The 21,581-nt window shown below is 38.8% G+C and overlaps 1 protein-coding gene across 17 annotated transcripts in view; it reads right to left on the reverse strand.

The window, feature by feature from the left end:
• Positions 1–2,667: 2,667 nt before the first annotated feature.
• The window catches only part of KDM6A (lysine demethylase 6A), a 151,146-nt gene continuing 132,232 nt past the window's right edge, over positions 2,668–21,581 (reverse strand). For 9 of the 17 annotated variants that reach the window (XM_084227155.1, XM_084227166.1, XM_084227151.1 and 6 more), the window contains 8 exons: positions 19,379–19,443; positions 19,203–19,277; positions 17,754–17,902; positions 16,664–16,778; positions 14,926–15,113; positions 13,606–13,747; positions 8,212–8,338; positions 2,668–7,281 (listed from right to left, as the gene is read on the reverse strand). In XM_084227155.1, coding sequence (XP_084083281.1) covers positions 6,985–7,281; positions 8,212–8,338; positions 13,606–13,747; positions 14,926–15,113; positions 16,664–16,778; positions 17,754–17,902; positions 19,203–19,277; positions 19,379–19,443 — 1,158 coding nt within the window. In that variant the 3' untranslated portion in view covers positions 2,668–6,984. The remainder of the gene's footprint in view (positions 7,282–8,211; positions 8,339–13,605; positions 13,748–14,925; positions 15,114–16,663; positions 16,779–17,753; positions 17,903–19,202; positions 19,278–19,378; positions 19,444–21,581) is intronic. The other 8 variants (XM_084227157.1, XM_084227153.1, XM_084227154.1 and 5 more) reach the window with 3 other exon arrangements.

The raw sequence follows: 21,581 nt of genomic DNA on the forward strand, positions 1-21,581 counted from the left end.
TGCTCCTCCTGGGCACAGCAGCTGACGGGACAGCTCTTCCCTGCTGTGGTGACAGGGGACAGCCCCTGTGGGGCTCAGGATGGTCCCTGTGCTCCTGTCCAGACACACAGCTGTGCTGCACCCCCTCCCCATGCCCCTGTCACCACAGGGGCTCTGCCAGCAGCTGCTTTCCCCCTCTTCTGTTTTCAGCTTTGCCTGGAGTTTCTGGCATCAACCAGGAAATGTCACGTTCCACCTTCCCCCAAATGTCCTGCTCTCCCCTCTTTTTGGAGGAATGCCTTTGTTCTCCTGCAGTGAGGCTGCCCTGTGCCCTCCCCCTGCACTGCTGCCCTGCTGGCAGCCTCATCCCTGGCACCCTGTGCCCTCCTCCACGGGGCCCTCGGGCAGCAGCCCTGCGCTGAGCTCGCCTGGGGTTAAACTTCAGCTTCACTTTGTGCTTGAACTTGTGTGGGCACCACCTGCACCCCTCCTTCCTCCACTCAGCACCAGCACAATGGGAACAGGCTGCCTTGGTTGGCTTTGACCTGGCCCTGAGTAAATCCTCACATCATCAGCCTTGTCTCCGGGCACTCTCAGCTGGAGTGACTCCTCTGCCTGTTCCCACACCGGCCATGGAAGATCCCAGAATCGTATTTAGATCAATCATGGCTTTGGAGCTCATCAGTCCCATCATCCAGCCATGGGAGGGACACCTCCCACCAGACCAGGTTCCTCAAGACTTTTATCCAGCCCGGCCTTGGACACTGCCAGGGATGGGGCATTCACAGCTTCTCTGGGCAACCTGTGCCAGGGCTCCCTGCCCTCTTAGGGAAGAATTTCTCCCCAGTATCTGAGCTAAATTCCCTCTCTTTCAATTTGTAATCACTCTCCCATTTCCTGTCACTACCATTTCTGGCAGTAAAGTTTCTCTCCAGCTTCTCTGTAGCCCCTTCACTCTCTGGAAGGTGCACTGAGCTCCTCACACAACCTTCTCTTCTGCAGGATGAACAGCCCCAGCTTCCCCAGCCTGTCTTCACAGGGGTGTGCTCCTTGTCAACTTCATGGCCCTTCTCTGAACCTGCTCCAACAGTTCCAGGACAAGTCCCCTTTACATGAAGCTTTCCTACCACACTCATCTGCTAGCCCCATCACAGCTCTCTGCTCTAGCTCCACACAAAATGGTTCTGACCTAGCTAAGCTCAGGCTTTGACACCCTCCTCCCTCCTAACCCCTGCACTAAGCACCATGTTTGAAACCCTTCCCAGGATCAGGCAGCAACCAAGGACGAGTACCCTCTTCCCTGTGGTCTTGGCTGAACCTCTTCTTCCTTGTCTTTTTTAACCAATAAATGTGTTTGTGGCCAGGAAATCACCAGCTGTGAAATCCCCAAGCCTTGCCCACCTTTGATCCAAGAATCACCTCAACTTAGCCAAGCTGTGCAAAGCATCATCACTTCAATGCTACTTGGAAAGTCCTTCTTCCACATAGCAAGGCACAGATTCAGGGTACTTTGTCTTTAGGATCAACAAGTTCTCTGCCACACAAATTCAGGAAGCTTTGGGATTTCCTGTCAGTAGATACTTTTCACTTTCTAGTGATTTTTATGTAAATACTGCATATACAGATATCAACATTACTACTTTTAAACTGTAACCACTGGTAGGACTTCTCCAAAAAAAGAAAGGTAAGCTGCTCCCAAGTTATGTATCCAGAGGAAAGTTTTAAAATCAAATGCTGTTGGATATATTTATGGAAGGACTTAATTAAGCTCAGAAACACACATATTTATTTCCTCATTTAAGGATCCCTTTTTGTCAAGCTCCTCAAGGACAGTTCTCAGACCCACAGCTCAGTATCAAATGCTGCTCTTACTTTCTAACTCTTTCTTATCTGTAATTCAACTTTATACAGTTGTTTTTAAACACCTATTTTTATATCTGGTTTTATCCATCTCCTAACGGTATCATTTTTCTATCAGTCTGTAACTTAATGAAAATTCTTGTAACAAATGCAAATGGTTTTTGGCCATTTTCATCTTAAACCTGCCTACTACTACAATTAGTAGCTACAAGCAGATCAGAATCACTTGCAGTAGGGCTCAGCTTGTGGGCCCCAAGACCAAGATTCCTTGGGAAGTTCAGCTCCAGACTCCAGCCTCCCCCCACCCTGCCCAACTCCTAATGCTTGGGAACACCCAGAGATTACAAATGCTTCGCTTGGCATCTTGTGCTTCATAACTGAAGAAGCAGAAAGCGCTTCTTAAGAAGTACAACTGACGAAATATTAACTTGTGCTTTTTTAATAAGGTGAAACAAAAGCATTCTAAATCATAGCAGCTTATAGATCCGGACTGTCCATCGCTTGGGAGCAGAGTGTGATTAAGAAGTGTGGAAACTGCAAAATATTAAAGCCCTGCAGCAATTCCAATTCATGACAACCCTTCCCACAGCACGAGGAATGCTGCCTGATGCTCTACTGATTTGGTCTACTTGTTCATTGGCAAAATATGAATATTCTTCCTTGGTAATGCCATATCCTCTTTTCCAAAGGGGAGTAAAGGTACAAAGCCCTTCTGATTAGCACACAGTAGCTCTTTCCCTAATTAGCAATGTTCTTTTACAGCACTGAGAAATGAGGACTTTTTGTTTACCATTAGTTGAGGTAAGTGTATCTCGCTTTTATTTGGGTTTAAGACTACTTTAAAGGAGTAGCTTTTCAGTTGCAGCATGGTTTGTCAAGATTACAATATTTATGACTGCATAAAATACATAAGTAAAAAAAAAAAATTATGATTTGTAGAGTTTGTTATCAAGAGCTGAGACTTACACCTTTACAGAACTGCAAATACTGGCTTCCTAACTGCTAGTTGATAATTTTTGCTGGCAAGAACATTTCGTTACGCTTTTCTTTAATCTCTACACCCTTTTGTCCAACTAGTGAGAACTAGCAAGAAAGTCAGCTCTACCTGTGGTTAAACTGTTGTAACAGCATTAGATAAACTGTGCTGATTCTTCATTAAAACACCCTTCGTTTGAAGCTACAACATAAGAGGCGATTCTTTTTGTTCAAAAGGAACTATCTGCATGCTCTGTGCCTGGAACACTTCACATTGATTACAAAAAATTTAACAATGCAACCACTAACATACCCCACTAATGAGAAATTATGAGAAAGTGTTCGATGCAGAACCTTCCGCATCAGTCAACTCTGATCGATAAGGAAGCTATCAATTTTGAAATTTAGATTTAATGCATTTTCAAGAAGCTAATGAGAAAGGAGCAACTTAAAATAAATACCATCATTAAAACTGCAAACTGTTACAATGATATATTATAAACTTGTCCTAAATAAACCTAGTGCTTCAAAAATTTACCAGTGAATTCGTATTACAAAATATGTGAAAATACAATAGAATACCACAAAACAATGTCCTTTTTTGGGGTCAACAATGACGCCAAGATGATTCAGTCTTAACTTTTAAAATTGTTAATAGAACATATTGTAATATATAAGTTGCAATTTGGTTGAAATCTAGAGAACATCCCCACCAAAACTCAATCTTCTTCATTCCTCCTCTAAAACTAGTGCCAAACTTCCTGTCAAAGTTGGTATTTTCTTGAAGAGCTTTAAAATTTAGCCGTACTTATTTTCTACTCTACTACATTTTGGCAGCAACTATTTATTGGTCTGTTATTGCAAAAAGTGCAATTTAACAATAAACCAGTCTGAAGGTCATTCTATGTCTTGAGGATACATACCATATATTTCTTTAAAAATAATCATACTTTTGTAAGCAATACTTTACAGTAGACACCTCAAATCTACCATAGATGTAAAACTTAAAACGAGAAAAATTTAGTCTCTAAATCTTTATACACATATTTATATTCGAGTTTCTATATATATTATATATATACACAAGCACAAGAGTATATATAAAATATATATAATCAGATTCAAAAAAGAACAAAAACTGGGCACTGTACATAAAATCTTTTTAAAACTCAAACAATAGAAAAACTTTAAACATTAAACAATTTTAATAAAAGTTTCTGTACAATGCTAAGCAGTTTTATTTACATATAGAAAATGTAATAGGAGTAGTGTTTGAAATTACAGAACTCCTTAAAATTTCAATGGCAGGTAATCTGGAAAAAATAACAGCATTCCATTCACAAATATTTTCAAGCAATAAATATGTATTTATAAATAGTGTAAATTTACATCAAGATTAGAAACAAAAATCACAAATCTGAAGTTTATTCCTTAGTCTATGTGCAACCCATTTATCTTTGTGACTTGGCTGTTAATTGTTTTAAATTTTATTTAGGAACCAAAAGTGTAACCGTCATGGTTTCAAAACAAGACAGAAAAACATAAAAGCAGTAAAAAATTTATATCACCTAACTCTTCACATTAAAAAAAAAAAAAAAAGAAAAAAAAAAAAGTTGCCCAAAGAAAGACTTAAAATTTCTAACTACCTTACAAAGAAATGACCAGCTAAGCTAGTACTTTTTCCAAGGGAAATTCTGAAGGGGGAAAAATGGATGAAACCAACTCATCAGCCCAGAAACAGAGAAATACAAAAGAGGTGGTCTTCAAGTCAGTAGTCTGTATAATGTTGCCAGTTTTGTCAGATATATACAAAACATGGAATTATTTTTTTGAAGTACAGCTGGATGAGCTTTATTTGTTTTGAGTTCTGGAGTAGGAGGCAGTGCTCTCTCCTGTCCAGTTGGTTGACACTCCGCACTTGGAAGGTTGCATAGACACAGCTTTCAGCCAGCAGCCTTACGGGATAGCTACAAAAATCAGTGGTGCAGAACTGGGTCACTTCCTGAATATCAGAAAAGTTTTCATTTAATGTCCATGAAAAAATGTCAAGATGAGGAGGATGGCAATGGAGGAGCCTGAAAGAGAAAACATTAAATTACCTTTTCTACAAGGGTGCAAAACTCTGTGTTTAACTAAGACCTGCACAAACTGCAACCATGAGAGTTTAAAAGTCACACACACTATTCTTTTTACACTTCAGGACACTTTAGAGAGAACAGTGGCATTTTTTTTTTCACCTTACTCAAATACAACATGTATTTTATGAACACTCTGCATTCAGATTTTGCCTGTACTGCAGACTGGAGTATTCTGTGGGGATGTCTGTGTTAATATGATGTGAGCAGCCACAAGTCCTACTGTGGCAGCAAAGAGCTCCATGTGGCCTCAGTATAGATATATCTTTGTACATCTAAAACAGGGATTCTCAACCTGTTTACCAATGGGGACATGGTCCATTTGTGGCTCTCCAGTCTCTGTGGGCTTCATTTTCCCTCCTCCCCTCTACCTGAGCAGTAACATACCCCATGAGGTTAAGGTATCTGTGCAAGGGGTCTCTGATTCTCTGACATGGGGACCAAGTGCCTCAAGAATAAAGTGAGGTGCCTTGCTCTTGTTGGCTGCCAGGAGGTCCAGAAAATGACCTGCTTCCCAGTACTGCACTTTGTGGCATTCCATCAAAGTACTGAGTCTCTGATGGCATTTCCTCTTTTCCTCATCTGTGGAACCACTTCAAAAAGCTCCTTACAGTCATTAAAGACACTTTAGATCATACCAGAGTACCCAGCTGAGGAGCTCTAACACTTGTTCATCCCTGTGTTTGCCCCTGGTGCTTTACCCCAGTCTCTCTCTGGCCTAATTGATCTTTGCCAGTTGAGATTATCTTCATCCCGTGATTTACAACAAACCTTAACTCTCCTCCTACATCTGGCAGATGTCACTTCTGGGCTATGACTCTTCCCAATTGAGTGTGTATCCCCTTTGAAAGAAATCAATGGCACAGCAACTTCACAGAAGAATTATCAATGTCCCTAGCCTTAGGTTTTGGTGGGGGAAGGAGCTACTCACAGGTTGAGAACCCTTGTTCTAGGGACAGTATCATCACTGTTACCTATATATAATGTATAAGCACAGACAAGAAAATACCCCTCCCTCCCTCTCATCTCCATACAGAAACATTCTTCCCCATTTCCACTCAACTGGATGAAGTATCTGAGAACAGGTGTTTATTTATGTTTTTCTATAACAGATCATCACTTGAAATTGCAGCATTTCACAGACTATAATGACAGTGACCTTCTAAAACCATGAACTGAAGTTTAACCAACCCAGGCTCTGTGGGACTAATGAAGAGAATTAAATTCAGAGGACATGGTCCCACACTCTGGCCAGCCTCTACTGATGAACCTTGAGGCCTTAACTCAGAAGGTCACAACTTGGCATGCTACCAACACATGAAATAACTAAACACACATTTTCTGCAGCACCTGGAAATGAATCAAAAGGCACAGCCCTTACTGGGCTGTCATATTAAATCCAACATGAAATTCCCATAACACTTAGTCCAATGTTTGTCTCCTTTGACAGAAAGCCAAGGCTTATCAATACATCCAGCATCACTTTCATTGTGGTTACAAAAAAAAGCCATCTTTGCCTGGAACAATGAAACCTGGGTGAAATGTTAGGACAGTTGTGCTGACGCAGTTCAAAGCAGGAGGCTGCCATATATAGCACAGAGCTATAATGGCAAGGAGGCTTTTTGCTTTAAATTGAAATGCAAAGGAGGCCCCAAGCCAAGAGACAGAACTGTTTGAGAGCATCCACTTGCTAAGCAGAAGGACAGTGCTGATTTGGGAGGGGATGGGTGGGGAAGGGGAAGGAAGGGTCTGAGTGCATAGGATGCTCTGCTGCTATACTGACTTCATACCACAACCAATGTATTAGAGATGCTCTTGAACCTGGTGCTAGTTTCTCCAAGCTTCACTGTCCTGATTCTTCCCATCTCCATCTGATCCAGTTATGGTCTTCAGGTGATCTCTATTGGATTTTTAAAGCCACAACTTTATGAATTGTAACATCATACTTTTCCTGAAAACTCAGTGGTTATGTTCTGCAGTAAGTTACTGTAGTATTTGACACAATTCTGACTCTTCAGGTTTTGTTCTGCAAATATCACACACAACCCAAACCTCCATTTGATTCAGAAAGTCCGTGGTACTCGTACAACGGAGCACCAAGACAGTCTACAACTGCTTTACAAATAATGTATTTATGCACCCACTTATTAATTTGACTTACTAATGTAAATTGATCATAGACTTGCATCAAGTCCTCCATTTTGTACTGTTCTAGCACCACAAAGTTTTCCAGGTTCGTGCTTATCTTTCGTGCACAGTCTTGGCAATGTACAACATAGGTCTTTCGAGAATTGCTCTCACTAGTGACAAAAAGCAGATCAAAGACTTCCACCTATTAGAACAGGAAACAGAAAGCCAAGCGTTACAATTTCATTTTTTAAAAAGTTAAAATCATGAAAATAGTATTTTCTTCATGTTTTCTTCAAGATTTACAAATTTATCCTGTGCATGCAAAGAGAAAAATTTGATTTGTTCTGGGAAAATCTATTCTCCTAAGGCTTGGGCAGAGAAGTGAAGCAGTGTAAAACCACTGATATTACACTTAGGATGTCTGCATGAACAGCACCACAGGAAAGCTTTGGGTCAATATTGACAAAGCAGGATTCATTTGCTGAATAGTGAGGTGAGGATTTCAAAAAATTATACTTATTTTTTTCTTTTTACTGTCTGCTAAAGTTTGTTATTTCCTTACTACTGAGCCACATGCTCATCCTGCCCAAGAGGCTTTGTCAGAGGATAACTAGAAATTGATTTTCAGGGGGTAGGAAAATGTTATTTTCTTTTAAGCTTCATGAAAATTATTATCCAATACTTTAAAGCAACTATTAACAGTAAGTTGAATGAAAAAATTCAGCAAAAAGCTCTGTCCTGCAGAAAAAAAGGACTTAAGTTCTCTCTCTTCTGGGTGTGTTGGTGACTTCTGAAATGAAGACCAATATACCTTTAAAATGAAGCTCAGCAGATCAAATTTTATGCAGGAAGGGACAACAATATTTTATAATAACTGAAAATTGAAAATTGACCCAGTGAAAAACAATGTTGTGGAAGTAGTGTGGGAGAGCCTTCAGCAAAACACAGCCCATGTCTAGAAAAACATCTGGATGAGCTCCTGGAAGGCACTACCACATCACACAGATGTGCTTACAGCACAGAGCAGATGCTGCAGCTTAGAAACAAACTTTAAACATCATCAACAACAAAAGACAAGGCAAAATTCAAATAAATATTACAAGAGTAGATGACCCAACTCATTTTTACTGACCTCACAAATGCTACAGTAATGAGCTGGCTCATCCTTTGCTCTTCCATGCCAGACAATCTCCTTTCCTGCAGCAATCAGAGCTTCCCTCAGTGTCTGACACTGTTTGAGAGTTCTTAACAGGCAGTACCTGCAACCAAAAGCAGTTGTGTGTTCAGTTCAACATTCAGTTGGATAGCAAAACTCAAGAAGGCTTCAGCTTCTTCCAAGACCATGTACTTGGAGCTTGCTCTTCCTCTGGGATTTCAGAAACAGCTTCCTAGAAGGAATCACTGGACTCATGGCTTAGGGAAAAGTCACACCTTGTGCTTCTGGACCTCTTTCAGGACTGCCCCTTGCCCTGCAAACAGGCTGCACCTTTCATTTTTGACTGAAATACATGAATGCTCTTTTAAGCACAACAGAACAATGTGCCTTCAAAAGCAATCCACGTATTTTATTTTGAACCGTAACTTTGTCAGCAAGAAATCAGCTTGAACTGCCAAGTTCAGCAGAGCTGTTTACATTTTGTTTGACTATAACCTGATCCAAAGGACTCTAACATCTTAAAACTCCTATTACTTTCTCAGCACTATTACAACTTTATTATCCCAAGTTTTCTGAAACCCCAAGTTCTGCCAGGACTCACTTTACACACAGTAGAATCTATGAACATGTATCTTCTCCCATGAAAAAGGAAAAAGGACAGGTTGGTATTAGGAAAAAAAATTCAACAGAAAAAATAATTCTAGCATTTATTTTATGAATGAAGAGAATAACTGCTCAAATGTCAAATTAAAACCCACAATTCCCTGTCATACCCCTTCTAAAGGCAAAAAACACCTAAATAATTTTATGTCACAATTTTATACAGTTCTCTTCCTTACAAGAAAATGTAACTTGTTTTCTAGCATTGTATGAGCTACGTATGTTCTTCAAAAAAAAGCTGGCAAAATAGGTCACCAAATGTCTAAATTACAATGTTATTTACAATAATTTTAGCTCTCAGCTACCCTATTTATTTAAGCTGCAGCCTTTGTAGCCTTCAATTTTCTCCTCCACAGGGTGGTTATGTTACATGCTCATTAGAAGCAGAAGGAAGATTGAAAAAAAATTAAGGGGAAAAAACAAACACCGGACAGAAAATGAAGTGCTGAAGAGTTCTATCAAGCATTTTCAACTTGAACCTTCTCCCATTAGAGCCTGAAACATGTAATTCATACATTCTCTATTTAAAAAAAACCCACCATATTTCTTTCATGTGTTTCCAAGCAGTTAATAGAATCCCAGGATTCTGAAATACTCTCCTCTTGTTTTACACTCACACTGTTCATCTTCACTAAAAACAGTGGCTTCACTATGGCTTCACTAACACCCTCACTGTAAGGATAACACAAAACTGAAAGTGTGTTTCTCTGTTAAACATCTCATTTTCATGTAACCAATTTCAAGAAAATTATGCAGCTCATTAAGCTGTAACTCCTTCAACACTTTTGAAGTTTGATGTGAATGTGAGTTATGATGTTAAGGCCAACCACAGGTGATAGATTAAGTATTAATTCATTTAAATGTTGGGTTATTGTGCTCCTGACAAGATCAGTAATTTTGGAAAAGCATTCATTTATGCAATACAGCCTGATTATTTAAAATAAACTTAAAAGCTACCATTCTTCTCTTCTGCTGTTACCTGGAAAAGTCTTTGGGCATCCCAAAGAGCAACTGCAAGCACACCTGCACACCTGCCACCATTGTTCTCCACTCCTGACTTCCAAAGACTTTTCAAAGTGTTATTACATTCAAAGTGCTTTCTACTGCTGCAGTTGTGAAAAAAAAGCTGCCCAGAATGAACCCACTTACAACATTGCTACAATGTTTGCCAAATTCACAGACAAAGCAGAAAACAATAGCTTGAAGGTGAACTCCCCCTCCTTGGATAAAATTCAGGTCCTAGTAATGGAACTTGAAAATGTAAATGTTAACTATTTCAAGCCTTTAAATATGAGAGAAAGGATACAAACTATCACTGTGAATATTCAGCACAGTTTCCTGAAGTTTGGGAAGCCTTAGAAAGCCAAAAAGGTTCCCAGTCAAGCGACAGTGTGCAAGTTCAATGGGGTCAGCTTTTAGTATTGTAGGCCAGTTTTTATTCTGGTACAGTGAGAATTCAAATGGAAGAAAATCTAGACCATCCCCCTCTCAAAGTCTTTGCAGGTATGACATAAACATTTGAGTAAATCATGTCCAGTCAAATTCAAATATTCAACAGAAGGGAATTAAAAATGGACATGATCCTGATTTATCCTAGAAGGGAGTGAAAAACCCATTTAAATACTTAGATATTCAGTAAAACTTCTCAAAATATGGAGACCACCCCAATGGCAAGGCAGAACGGACCTCTTTGTACCTTCCAGTAATACATCTTCCCTGATGCTGAAAAGTATTTTACCTAACTTCATGATTTTGTACAAAATAATTTCTCCCATGTCATGTTCTTTTACATTTCTGAAACTATTTCTGTAACAGAACTTAGTATTTCAGTTACTTTGGAATTAATTTTTTAAGCTTTTATTACTATGTTCATTCTACCTCTAAAATTCTTCTCTTCCTCAGATGCATTTGTAAAAGTCCTTCTGGCTCCCATCTAAGAGGTTTGCAGTTGATTTTTCTTTTTGTGAGGGCTGTCCTCCCTTAGCCAAGTTTTAAATAATTTTTTCTGCTTTGTTCCTGCTCACGCTTTTACTGTTAAAATCAAATCTTTAAAAAAACATCTCATGAGAAAGTTTCAGGTTTTGCTCTTTGACTTTTATCTTGCAAGACAGCACTGAACTGCACATTAACTAGAAATATAACGAGGCATCAGATTTCTTCCAAAAGCAAAGTTTCCTTTTATTACTTTTTCTTCTTCTACTCCATTTCTTTTCATCACTAACCTGGTTCCCAATATTTATAACTATGATCAAATTTTAGTTTATTGACTCTGCAGTGGTTACTTTCACACAACCCACCAAGGCATATTTGTATTTATCTTTCAAACTGAATTAGAAGCTACTTTTTATCCTTATCTTTTGTATTATGCTGATACCTAAGAAGTCCCAGAGACAGAAGAGACATGCAATTTTTGACAGACCTGTGCTCAGCAAAAAAATGACAGATGTGTCACTTATTTTTATTTCCTGATGACAATGAAGCCAACTAAGATGAAATTCAACCAGCTCCATCAAAAATGACTATTTTTTCCAGCATTTTTATACATATGCATGCACTCCCATATACACAACCCACAAATGTCTCTGTTTTGTACACAGAAAATCCAGGTGCTGTGGACAACAGCCACGATCCCAGATGGATTTTCCTGCAGACAAGGAGCCCACAAGAAAATTATGCAACTGCTTCCCTCTCTTAAGGAAATTCATGAAGTTTTCTGCATTTCCAGTGTGTTTACAAAGCCAAGGTCAGGCACAGGCTGTGCTGATACTGATTTCTAGGAACTGCTATTCCAGAACTACAGGAGTGTCCGTAACAAAGAGTTATCTCAGGCTGTTGCTACTGGACATTACAGACCAGAGATAATCATCCCCTCTTTTTCCCCTCTGCAGCCACAGCAGAACTTGAGTTTTGGCTGACAACCAATCTGGGTGGGGGAGGCTTAATCTGAGTAAACTGGAAATGGTTTCAGTAGACTGGAAAAAGCCAATGCACATGCACCCAAAATTTATATCTGCTCCTCAGCATCTCTGTTTCTTTGTAATGTACACTGAAATTTGAGTCTCTTGCTGGAAAAAGCCGGGCTGCTGTCAGCCAACAGCAAATTACCATTTTGTCCTCTGTGTTTCTCCATAACATTTTAAGTGATTCTCTTGGAGAAGGATGCTGTGCTCAGTCACATTCTTCTCCTTTTAAACCCAAAACCATGCAAATGCAAAATTACAAGTGGCTAAAATACCAAAATCATATTTTTAAAGAACATTCCAGAACTGCTTTGAGCCTTACAATAGATATCTGCTGGGCTTTGTATGTATTTTACATAAATAAAGATAAAAGTGAAGCTTGTGGATTTGGTATTTTTAAATGGACTTTTTGGCTTTCTCCCTTCCACACTCTCCTGCATTTTCCCCTCTTTCTCATTTCTAACTACTCAATTTCTCTTCTCCTTTTTATGACAGCTGGCATTAGGAATATGAGCACTAATTGTTTAATTGAAGGGGCAGGACTGCCAGGCCTTCAGCAAATACTTTATTTACCCTAAGTATCAGTTCCGAGATTTCAGGAAAGTATTCACACACAAATGCTACCCTATAATCAAGCTTTAGAGTGACTACAAACCTCCCTGTTGTCAACTTCCAACATTCTCAGTTCTTACAAATTTAACATTTCCCCAATGCCACCATTCTGCAACAGATGTTCAAGCCTAAATTAAATTTCTACTGTAAAAAGATGTCGCACTCAGATGTCACCAAAAAATCCCACTGGGGGGGAAAAAAGACACTCTTTTTCTTTGCCCTTTTTGCACAAATTAATTTACCCATTTGTTTAAAGCCCATTTCAAGGCAAATAATAAAAAGATACAATGCTTGCTGATCCAGTAAGCTGGTAAGACTAAGAAGGGCTCAGAAGTGCTTTGGTGGAGACTCAGGCAAAGCAGAGGGTGCTGCTACCAGAGGATTCTCATGATGAGTAATATGCTTTGGAATTCATTCCCCCACTTTAAGACAAATCTATGTTAGATGCTGAAATGTTCATTCAGTCCCCAACCTCAGTATGGTTCTGCAATATGATTTACATTTCTTGAAGTTGCACCCTTTGAAGAAAATCACTACAGATGCTTGAAGCCTGGAAGATTCCTGCATTTTGGAATGTGCATATGAGAAATGTCACTAAACTCAATTATCATTTTACAGATCAATCAATTCATTGTTCAGAAGAGCAAAGGGAAGGAGACTCTCAAATTCCTACTTGAGATAAAGATCTAAAAGATTTATACTGGATCTCCAAATAACAACATGAGAACACTAACTACAGGTTCTAGAAATGCAGAATTTAACTTTGCTAAAAAAGACTATATATTCCAGTTCTAATATTTGAGTTGATGATCTAATTTTCCTATTTCTGATGATACATACTAAACAGCTGCTGTGATCAAAGCCATCTTTCTCTTAATTGCTGAATTAAGTCTATGGCACATTTAACTAAAAAAAATTACATAGATGATTCTAAAGCTATGCCACAATAACATAGTATAAAACATAATAAAATTAGGGATATCTAGAAGCGTTGTGTTTGAAAAACAGAATCTAAAGTAATTTTGGTTTGGTTCCCAGGAAGAGAAAAGCCTTGCAAAGAACTATTTATAAATCAACCGCTGGTTTATGTGTGAAGAGGAAAAGGGCACAGTAAATCTTCAAATCAACAAAAACTTACTTTATCATTTCGAAAAGCTTTGGATCTGAGACCTTGATATTCCGAGCCATATTCCATGAGAGGTGAACCATGGGCACTATGGACTTCACGCTCTGCAGCTTATTCCACTCGTACCGTTCCACTGCCAGCTTGTACTGACAGGCTGCAAACACACAGGCACAGCAGCAATCAGTCAGGGCAGGAACAATTATCAACCCAGATCACTCTGTTTAGAATAGTAATTTATATCTCTAACAGCTAAACTTCATTCACAATGAGCCATTCATTCCAACTGCGTTTCCATTCTTTGAAATGTCTTAAAAAGTGTATTTATGATGCTGAAAGAACACACAATGCCACAGCAGCAACAAATACCTGTGCAGACAAGTTACTGGCAAGTGTTTGATTTCTTTGCTGAACATGGAGCAGGTATTTCAAAAATGGTGAATTAGTAAATTTTAAAATATTCCAGATTTTAAAAAAACCAGGTTTGAAATGTCTGCATCTCACTCTATTCACAATTTATCATGATTCTACACTGCTATGGTATATAATCTCTACTTGAGAGAAGAAGTGAGTCAGACTTTTTCATTAAGCAGCCTACTCACACCACCCTTCTTTTAAAAATGTTTTACAAAACTTACTGTGACTGAACATGAGAGGTCTCTCAGTCAATCACACAATCCTAGAGATACACTCTTTATTGCACCATATAAAGACATTTTAAACTACTTAAGAAAACAGAAGTTTTTTTGGAAGTGCATTCTCTTCAAACACTTGACAGACTCCTGTTTTAGCAGAGGAATTTCCTTCCACACTCACAGATAAAAATCCTTCCAAGACCATGGATCAAAACTGACGAATTCTAGAGCAGTAGGTCTGAGAAACCAAATATTGCTTTATGAACTACATTTTACAGCTGTTTGCATTTCCTGATGCTCTCACCAAAGAGCTGTTAGGTACCCACTCTCCCACCAATATTAGAGGACTAGTCCTTAAATTCGTATGAAATCCACAGTGGGTAGAACAAATTTGCTGGGTAGAACAAATCTGGGAGAAGTTAAGAAATGGCCTAAGAAGACAGTACATAAATTAACATACACATTGTACTCCCACAAGCCCATTCAAAGCATGAGTGCCAAGACTGCACTCTTGCTGCTTTCTCTTCCTCTCACAATGGAATTTGTTAAAGCTTCAACATGTCATATTTTAAAAATACAACACATAGGGGTTTTTTCATCTAGTAAAGCATGGCAAATGAGTAAGAATTGGCAGGTTCTGTGCCATGTGCAATAAAATGTTACCTCCACAGAGCTCAGCACAGGCACTGCTCACACATACCTGTGAGAGGGCCAACGTTCCAGGCAATGTTGTTGCACCAGCCAATAGCCTGAACCCAGTGAACAGTGCCAGCATTTATCCACACCAAATCCCCTGGTCTTTGAATAAATCTATAAACTGGGACATTGGCTTCATACAAATCTTCCAAGTTTGGCCACCAAGATCCCATGAGGAAATTCATATTGTTCCTGAAACAAGAGGAAAGAGAAAGTCTTCAGTGTTAGTGGCAGACACTTCAATGCAACTACCTGTGAAAAATGACCATCACCATGAATGTGTTCAGTGAGCCACAAACAGTGGGCAAAAGGAAAGCGTCATCTGTAAAATTCCTGATCATAATTCCACATTTCACATCCTGCAATACATTAGAACACCTTCCCATCCACCTGCCCATGTGAAGTAATTTTATAGCTTCCAGTTAAGTTCTATTTTCCTTTAAGTTTCCCAGTATTTTATTGATGCTGAGGCAGACAAAACCTTGGTGAGAAGCAGTGTGGCACTGGTGGCCAAAGCTGCTTTATCCATCACTGCCTGACCTCCTGGACAGACCACAGCAGCTCCCAAGGAAGTTTTCTGTTCTGAACATGTACTCTGTGTGTGCATGTGCAGCTTGCCCACACAACAAGCAACATTTTAACTGTGATCCATGGGTCTGTGCTCTCAGCCAAGAAATGCTGAGCCTCCTGAGCAGCATGGAAAAACACCTCCATATGGATTTCCTAACTATGAACTCTTCCCCTATGGTTATCCAAAATCCACACTGCTCTCCCATCCTTATCTCAGTATTACACTGCTTTTATACTGCATCATGAGAGATTATGTGCAATGCACAGTTTTCAAAGATAATCAAGTGCCTTTGTAGAGGCACTGTAGACATTTTGTGAGGTTACCAAGCTCTCAAGTTTCTCTGTCAGCATCAGAAGAACAGTGACATGCAAGTAACAAGGCCTGTTGTGCCAGAGACATCACTCTTCCATCAGTGGAAATTACATTTTTGAGATGGCTTATCTTTTTAAGGGTGGATGAAATAAGAACAGCTGTCAGTAGGCAGGCAGAAAATACAGAAACACTGAGATGAATTTACAGAGCTCTGGAAAAGTTCTGAAGTCAAGAGCTTAATCCAGTCTCAACTGGGTAAGAAAAACCTTCTCCCATAGAATCCACCTCAGAGGCTCCTGTTTGAGTACTGGCATGATTAGGGGACACAACTGATGCTCCCTCTTTTTTTTTGTGTGTGTGCCTGTACAAACAAGTATTGTTCTGTTTGTTTTCAAAACCACTCTACACAAGGCACAGCAGAGAAATCCTAACCTTAGAGCTGGCTGAGTAGTTCCCCAATGCTCAGGGTACCCCAGCTTTTCCAGGGAGTTACAAATGTGTAAGTGTAAGCAAAGCCTGCCATGGCACCTCCTGGGGTCTGAACAAATTAGGCTTTCATTCTAAATGCAACAAGAAAACATGCCAAAATACCAATGACTCTCTATTTGCTTCTGACAAGAGAATTCTGCTTTTGCTTCTGTCACAGGCAACCCAAGTTTCTGTATATTGTACAAATGTGGTATTTTGTATGAACTCTAGATTTTACATTTTGACCTGCTTTTAAAAGACTTTTCTGACTACATGGAAAACCCATAAAATAATGTTCCCTTAGAACACCCTCAGTAATTTCCCCCCTCAGGTCTGAGACAGGCACAAAAAATTTGACAAAAGAAAGAGAAAAACACCATGTCCAGCTTACTTTTCACAGAAGTCATTCATGACACCCCAATAGCTTTCAGGGACAACAAACCATTCACAGTCACCTGGACCAATATTTATATTTACTGAGCAAAAGTTGTTATTTTCTTGATGACCTGAAATTTAAGAGAAAAGTAAACACACTTTATGCGAGGCTTTTCTATCAAAACAATGCCAGGAAATGCAAAGACACAATTTCTAAAAAAACTTACACTACAGTTTAAGTATTTTTATATATTTTACATGACATTTATGTACACTATTTAGGTGCTTCACACAGTTAAGCTACCAGTGACATGAGAATTCTGCTTTTGTTAGTTTGTGGAAAACAAATTTGGAACTACCAATCTTAGGGGTCTGACAAATAATTCAGCAGTTCCTCCCTCCTGTAGAAACACTTACTTCAAAAGCTCAGATTTTGCGTTTCCTGACAGTCGTGGTCAGTGCAAAACTTTGTGACTTCAGGCACTGAACAGACAAGGAGTGCAAAAATCTTTCTGAAAGTGATTTCAAAATTCATGCAGAAATGCCCAGTATTTTATCTTCTTTAGACAGCTGGAAAACTGAGCCATAATCCCTAATGCAACTTTCTGAAGATCTACTTCAGGAATAAAAAGACCCTGAAATTTACTCCAGATACCTCAAGTCCCAGTCCAGGTCCCCAACAAACAGGTCCTCATCATGGAGGGTTGAGTCCTATTCTCAGACAATAAAAATCTAAAAAAGTGGAAGTGTCTGATTTCTAGGATTGCACCAGACCCTCTTGGGAAGCCTCTAGAAACTTCCAAGGTATGCAAAATAAAAATACTGTCCATGTATATAAACCCAGCTTTCCTTTCTCCTCAAACAATCCACTATTGCATGCAAGAGGTCAGCAGGGCAATTCCCTAGCACTGCAGAAATCCAGGAATTTCCACCCTAAGTGCTTTGAACATGTAGAGTTCAGTAAAGTAAGAACTACAAAAATCCTGAATATGTATATTTATCCCATTTAGGCATGCTCTAAGATATAAGAAATCTGCAGTGCAGTTAAATCCAACACCCCACAGGAGAACCTGATATTTTCATGGGATTATGGTGATTATACTCACCTGGTGTCCTGCTGCCTGGAACCTTCATGTAGAGCTGCACTGTGTTCATGCCCAGGATGGTATGACCAACATGGCTTAGAAGATTTCCTGCTGATACCACACGTACAAAAGCAGGAAGTTTTGTCAGTTCATGGAGTTGCAACTTCCACCTGCAGCAAAATAGCAAATTGACAAACTGTGAATCCCTGAAACTCTTAGAAGAGTCTGGGAAACAAACATTTTCAAAAAATTGTTAGCACGGGTATCTGTGTTACTCTTTCAATTTTAAAATAATTCCAAACACAATCACAAATTGGACAGGCTGGTTGAGGGGCAAGATATTTTTGTAGCCAAAGCTGAAACTACAGATCAGAAGACCTGGCATCTATCCAGGATCCTACAAGGATTATTTCAAGTAACAAAATCCAAGTCCCTATGAGCCACAGGTTAGCTTTGCTTAAATTCATTTGAAGTCTCTCTCCCAATGGCATGTTCAGAGTAATAATTTTTAACTAGTTTGCATCTACAGATGGAATTTCTTTTATAGAAAAATGGCATCAAAATCCAAAATTCTGTAGCAACCTCTAATCACATCTACAGATGCACTCCAGTGACTCTGCCACAAAAGATGTCATCATCTTAAGTGTCCTTACTCCCCAAACACCATAAACTTCTTCTTTTTTTATGACTGAAGTAGACCAGAATATTTGTACAGCAGCTGGTGGGACTGACAGCCTAGACCTGCTGGATCTTTGATGGAAGTAGGTATTAACCAGAGATTGAACCAAATAATTATTACTGGACAATAAAAAATATTCTTTCAGAGTATTTCTAATGTTTTCTAAGCTACCTTCATCTACCCACAGAAGGATATATAGTTAAAAAAATACTCAATTTTGGTTTTGAGGCTCTTGAGAGGCATCATGGCTCTCTCTTACCCACAGGTAAGCATTGGTCTGGTCTTTCCTACATATTTTGAACGCTGTTACTGGATAAAGAAGCAAGAGTTATGTAAAGGTGAAAACAGATGACAGTATGAATGAAAGGAAAAAAACCATGAATAACAAAAATTCAGACAAAAAAGAAAAAACCCCTTTAATCTTTCAATTTCTATGCAAAAACCTAAAAATTTGGTGTTGTCAGAAGTAATAAAATAGGAAGCAAACAATTTAAAGCCTCACAATGAAACAAAGGGAATGGACTAGGAGGAGGACTAGAAAGAATGGCTTCTGATGGATGTTTCAACTCATTTCTGGAAAAACAAAAATCCTGGGAAGAGAAGTTGGAAAATATTTTTTAGTGTGAGAAGGACTTGTAACAACAGTTTGAAGAGCAAAGGTAACCATTTCATGTGGAAACTGGAATTTATCAACAGACTGACTGATGTCTGAGAATACTACACTGGATTTCCAGAAGGATTATCATCATGTAGAATCCCACTGTGAGCAGGAGAAACTGTAATCAACTTACTTCTTGTCATCTGACAGGTCAATGTTGGTCCCAAACTTGATTGTTTTAAAAGGTCCTCTTCTCCTCCTCCCAGAGCTGCAAATGTAACAAAATGTATCAGGCAAATGTGAAAAGGGAATGATGCAAAATAGCACACAGAACCAAGTACAGAATGAACAGAGTTAAAACACACTTACTTATCAGAAGATGTGGATTCATTATCTGAGTGGTCCTTGTGGTGACTCTTCTTCTCATTTTCCTCCTATAAAAGGCAATTTTGAAATGTTTTCACATATAAATACACGAAAGAACATATAAAAGATATAGGTATAAAGTGATAACACAGTATATATAAGTAGATATAGATATAAGTACATTTATTTCAAGATACTGACACAATCTTTGAAATGTCTATGTCTAAGAGTTAATGTCAACATTTCCTCATTGTGAAGAAAATAAAAAAAGTCAGTGAAATGCATTGGAATCACTTTCTTCATGGCTGCAGATTCCATGACACTCAGGCCAGGACAACAGAAAATGGCTACACTGTAAATATTTCTGCTGGCCTGCATTCAAGCTGGAAATGAGGATACTGGCTTGCTCCATTCAGAGGGTGACCTGGAATCCAGTATTAAAGAATTCTGTTAACTTTTTCAAATAAGAACATCTACCTCCCTACCTCCAAAGCAGGTATTCTGACAGGAAACTAGGATGACTAATATTTATAAAACTAATTTAATAAAATTCATTATATAAAATCTTTTGAATTTTTCATAGCCATATGCTATTTTAGCACTAGCAGGAGCTGAGACCACGAACGACTAGTGGAAAAAATCCAACCAATATTAAATGATGCAATTTGATCTTTTTAGCAGACTGTGCTCAAAACCCTATTCTAAAGACTTCTATTTTGGCAAGTATATGGACATAGAAGGAAAAAGACAGAGACAAAAAGGAAGAAGGAGCTGTCTGGATTCTGTCCAAAGATCTCTGGCTTTGAATGGGATTGTTGTTAAATCTCAAAGTGCCCTGTGTACCTGAGAAAGTCTTATTCATCCTTTGAATGAAGGACAAAGAGAAACAAAAAGGAACCTAGTGATGATGGATTTATCAAATGCTGCAAGACATGTTAGAAAAGCAATGCAATAGCTGTTAGAGGAATAAAGAAAAAAGATCACTTAGGGCAAGCCAAGAGAACTGTAGCTATAGAAAGAAGAAATAAAGCTTTCATTTAAACACTGGAAAGTCACCTAAGGACAGGTCAGAGCAGTGTTAGGCAAAGGACACACGTACAGTGTCTTTCTAATTTCCAGGGGAAAAATGAAAATCATCACTCTTAAAAACTATTTTATGTATTGCATTTTTACCACCAGTTGGTAAAAGTGAGAAAAGAAAAACCAGAACACCCTACAAGACACATTGTGGTGCAAATCCAAAGCTGAGGCTTTCAGCTTGGATGTGCTACACTATATATAATTATTTAAAAAGATATCTAGATAAACAGATATAGACAGATATTATATTCCAGTGATGTAATGTTCTCCAGCCCCTCTGGAATGACATACAGGGATACAACACTGGTGCCACTGCTCAGGGGTCACCAGAAAACCTTCTGCCAATATCCTACTGAAATTTATTACCATGGCAGAGGAAGAAAAATCCCAGGTTCTAGAAGATTTCTGTGCCCCCCACTTCCCATGGTATTCCTGTTCTTTTCTTCATCCTGTACCAGCTCAAAGCCTTATAACTAGATTCCCTTCTGTTCCCTTCAACTAGCAATTATCTTCTTTGTTTCTAATCCTTTCCTCTAATGCACAAAATTTAAATTTAGTAATTCTCTTTCCCTTCCTACTGAAATCATTCCTGTTTGTGTGTAAAGACAGTGAAAACTGCAATAGTCAATTCCCCACACTGACCTTTTCCCTATTTTCTAACAAACAACTAGTCAAAATTATCTTCTTGTCTTAGTTCTACCGTAGCCCAATCTTTTTGCAACACCAGGTAACATAAGCCTCCAGGGAGTGACCATAGCCAGTTCAAGAATGTGCTCATAACTTCAGTATAAAATGTTAAAAATACCAATAAAATCACATTTCAGAGAATCCCAGAGTAAGAGAATATTTAGGGCTGGAAGGGACCTCTGGAGATCATGGGGTCCAACCCCTCTGCCAAGGCAGGAAGGGGAAATATTATTTTTAATACTTCACCCTGTCACATAAGCCTAAAAACTTCTAAACTAAATATGAACTGTTATGTTTGGAACCCAACAAAAGACTAGTATTAGTGTAAACTTCTAATAAGCCACATCCAAATTAATTCAGGAGAGTAGGAAGAACAAAGAAATCTGATTTCATAACATGTGAAATCAGAAGCAATCCGAATTGTAAAAAAGCCTCGAGT

Source organism: Fringilla coelebs, assembly GCF_963513975.1.
Source record: "Fringilla coelebs genome assembly, chromosome: 2".
Taxonomy (NCBI): Eukaryota; Metazoa; Chordata; class Aves; order Passeriformes; family Fringillidae; genus Fringilla; species Fringilla coelebs.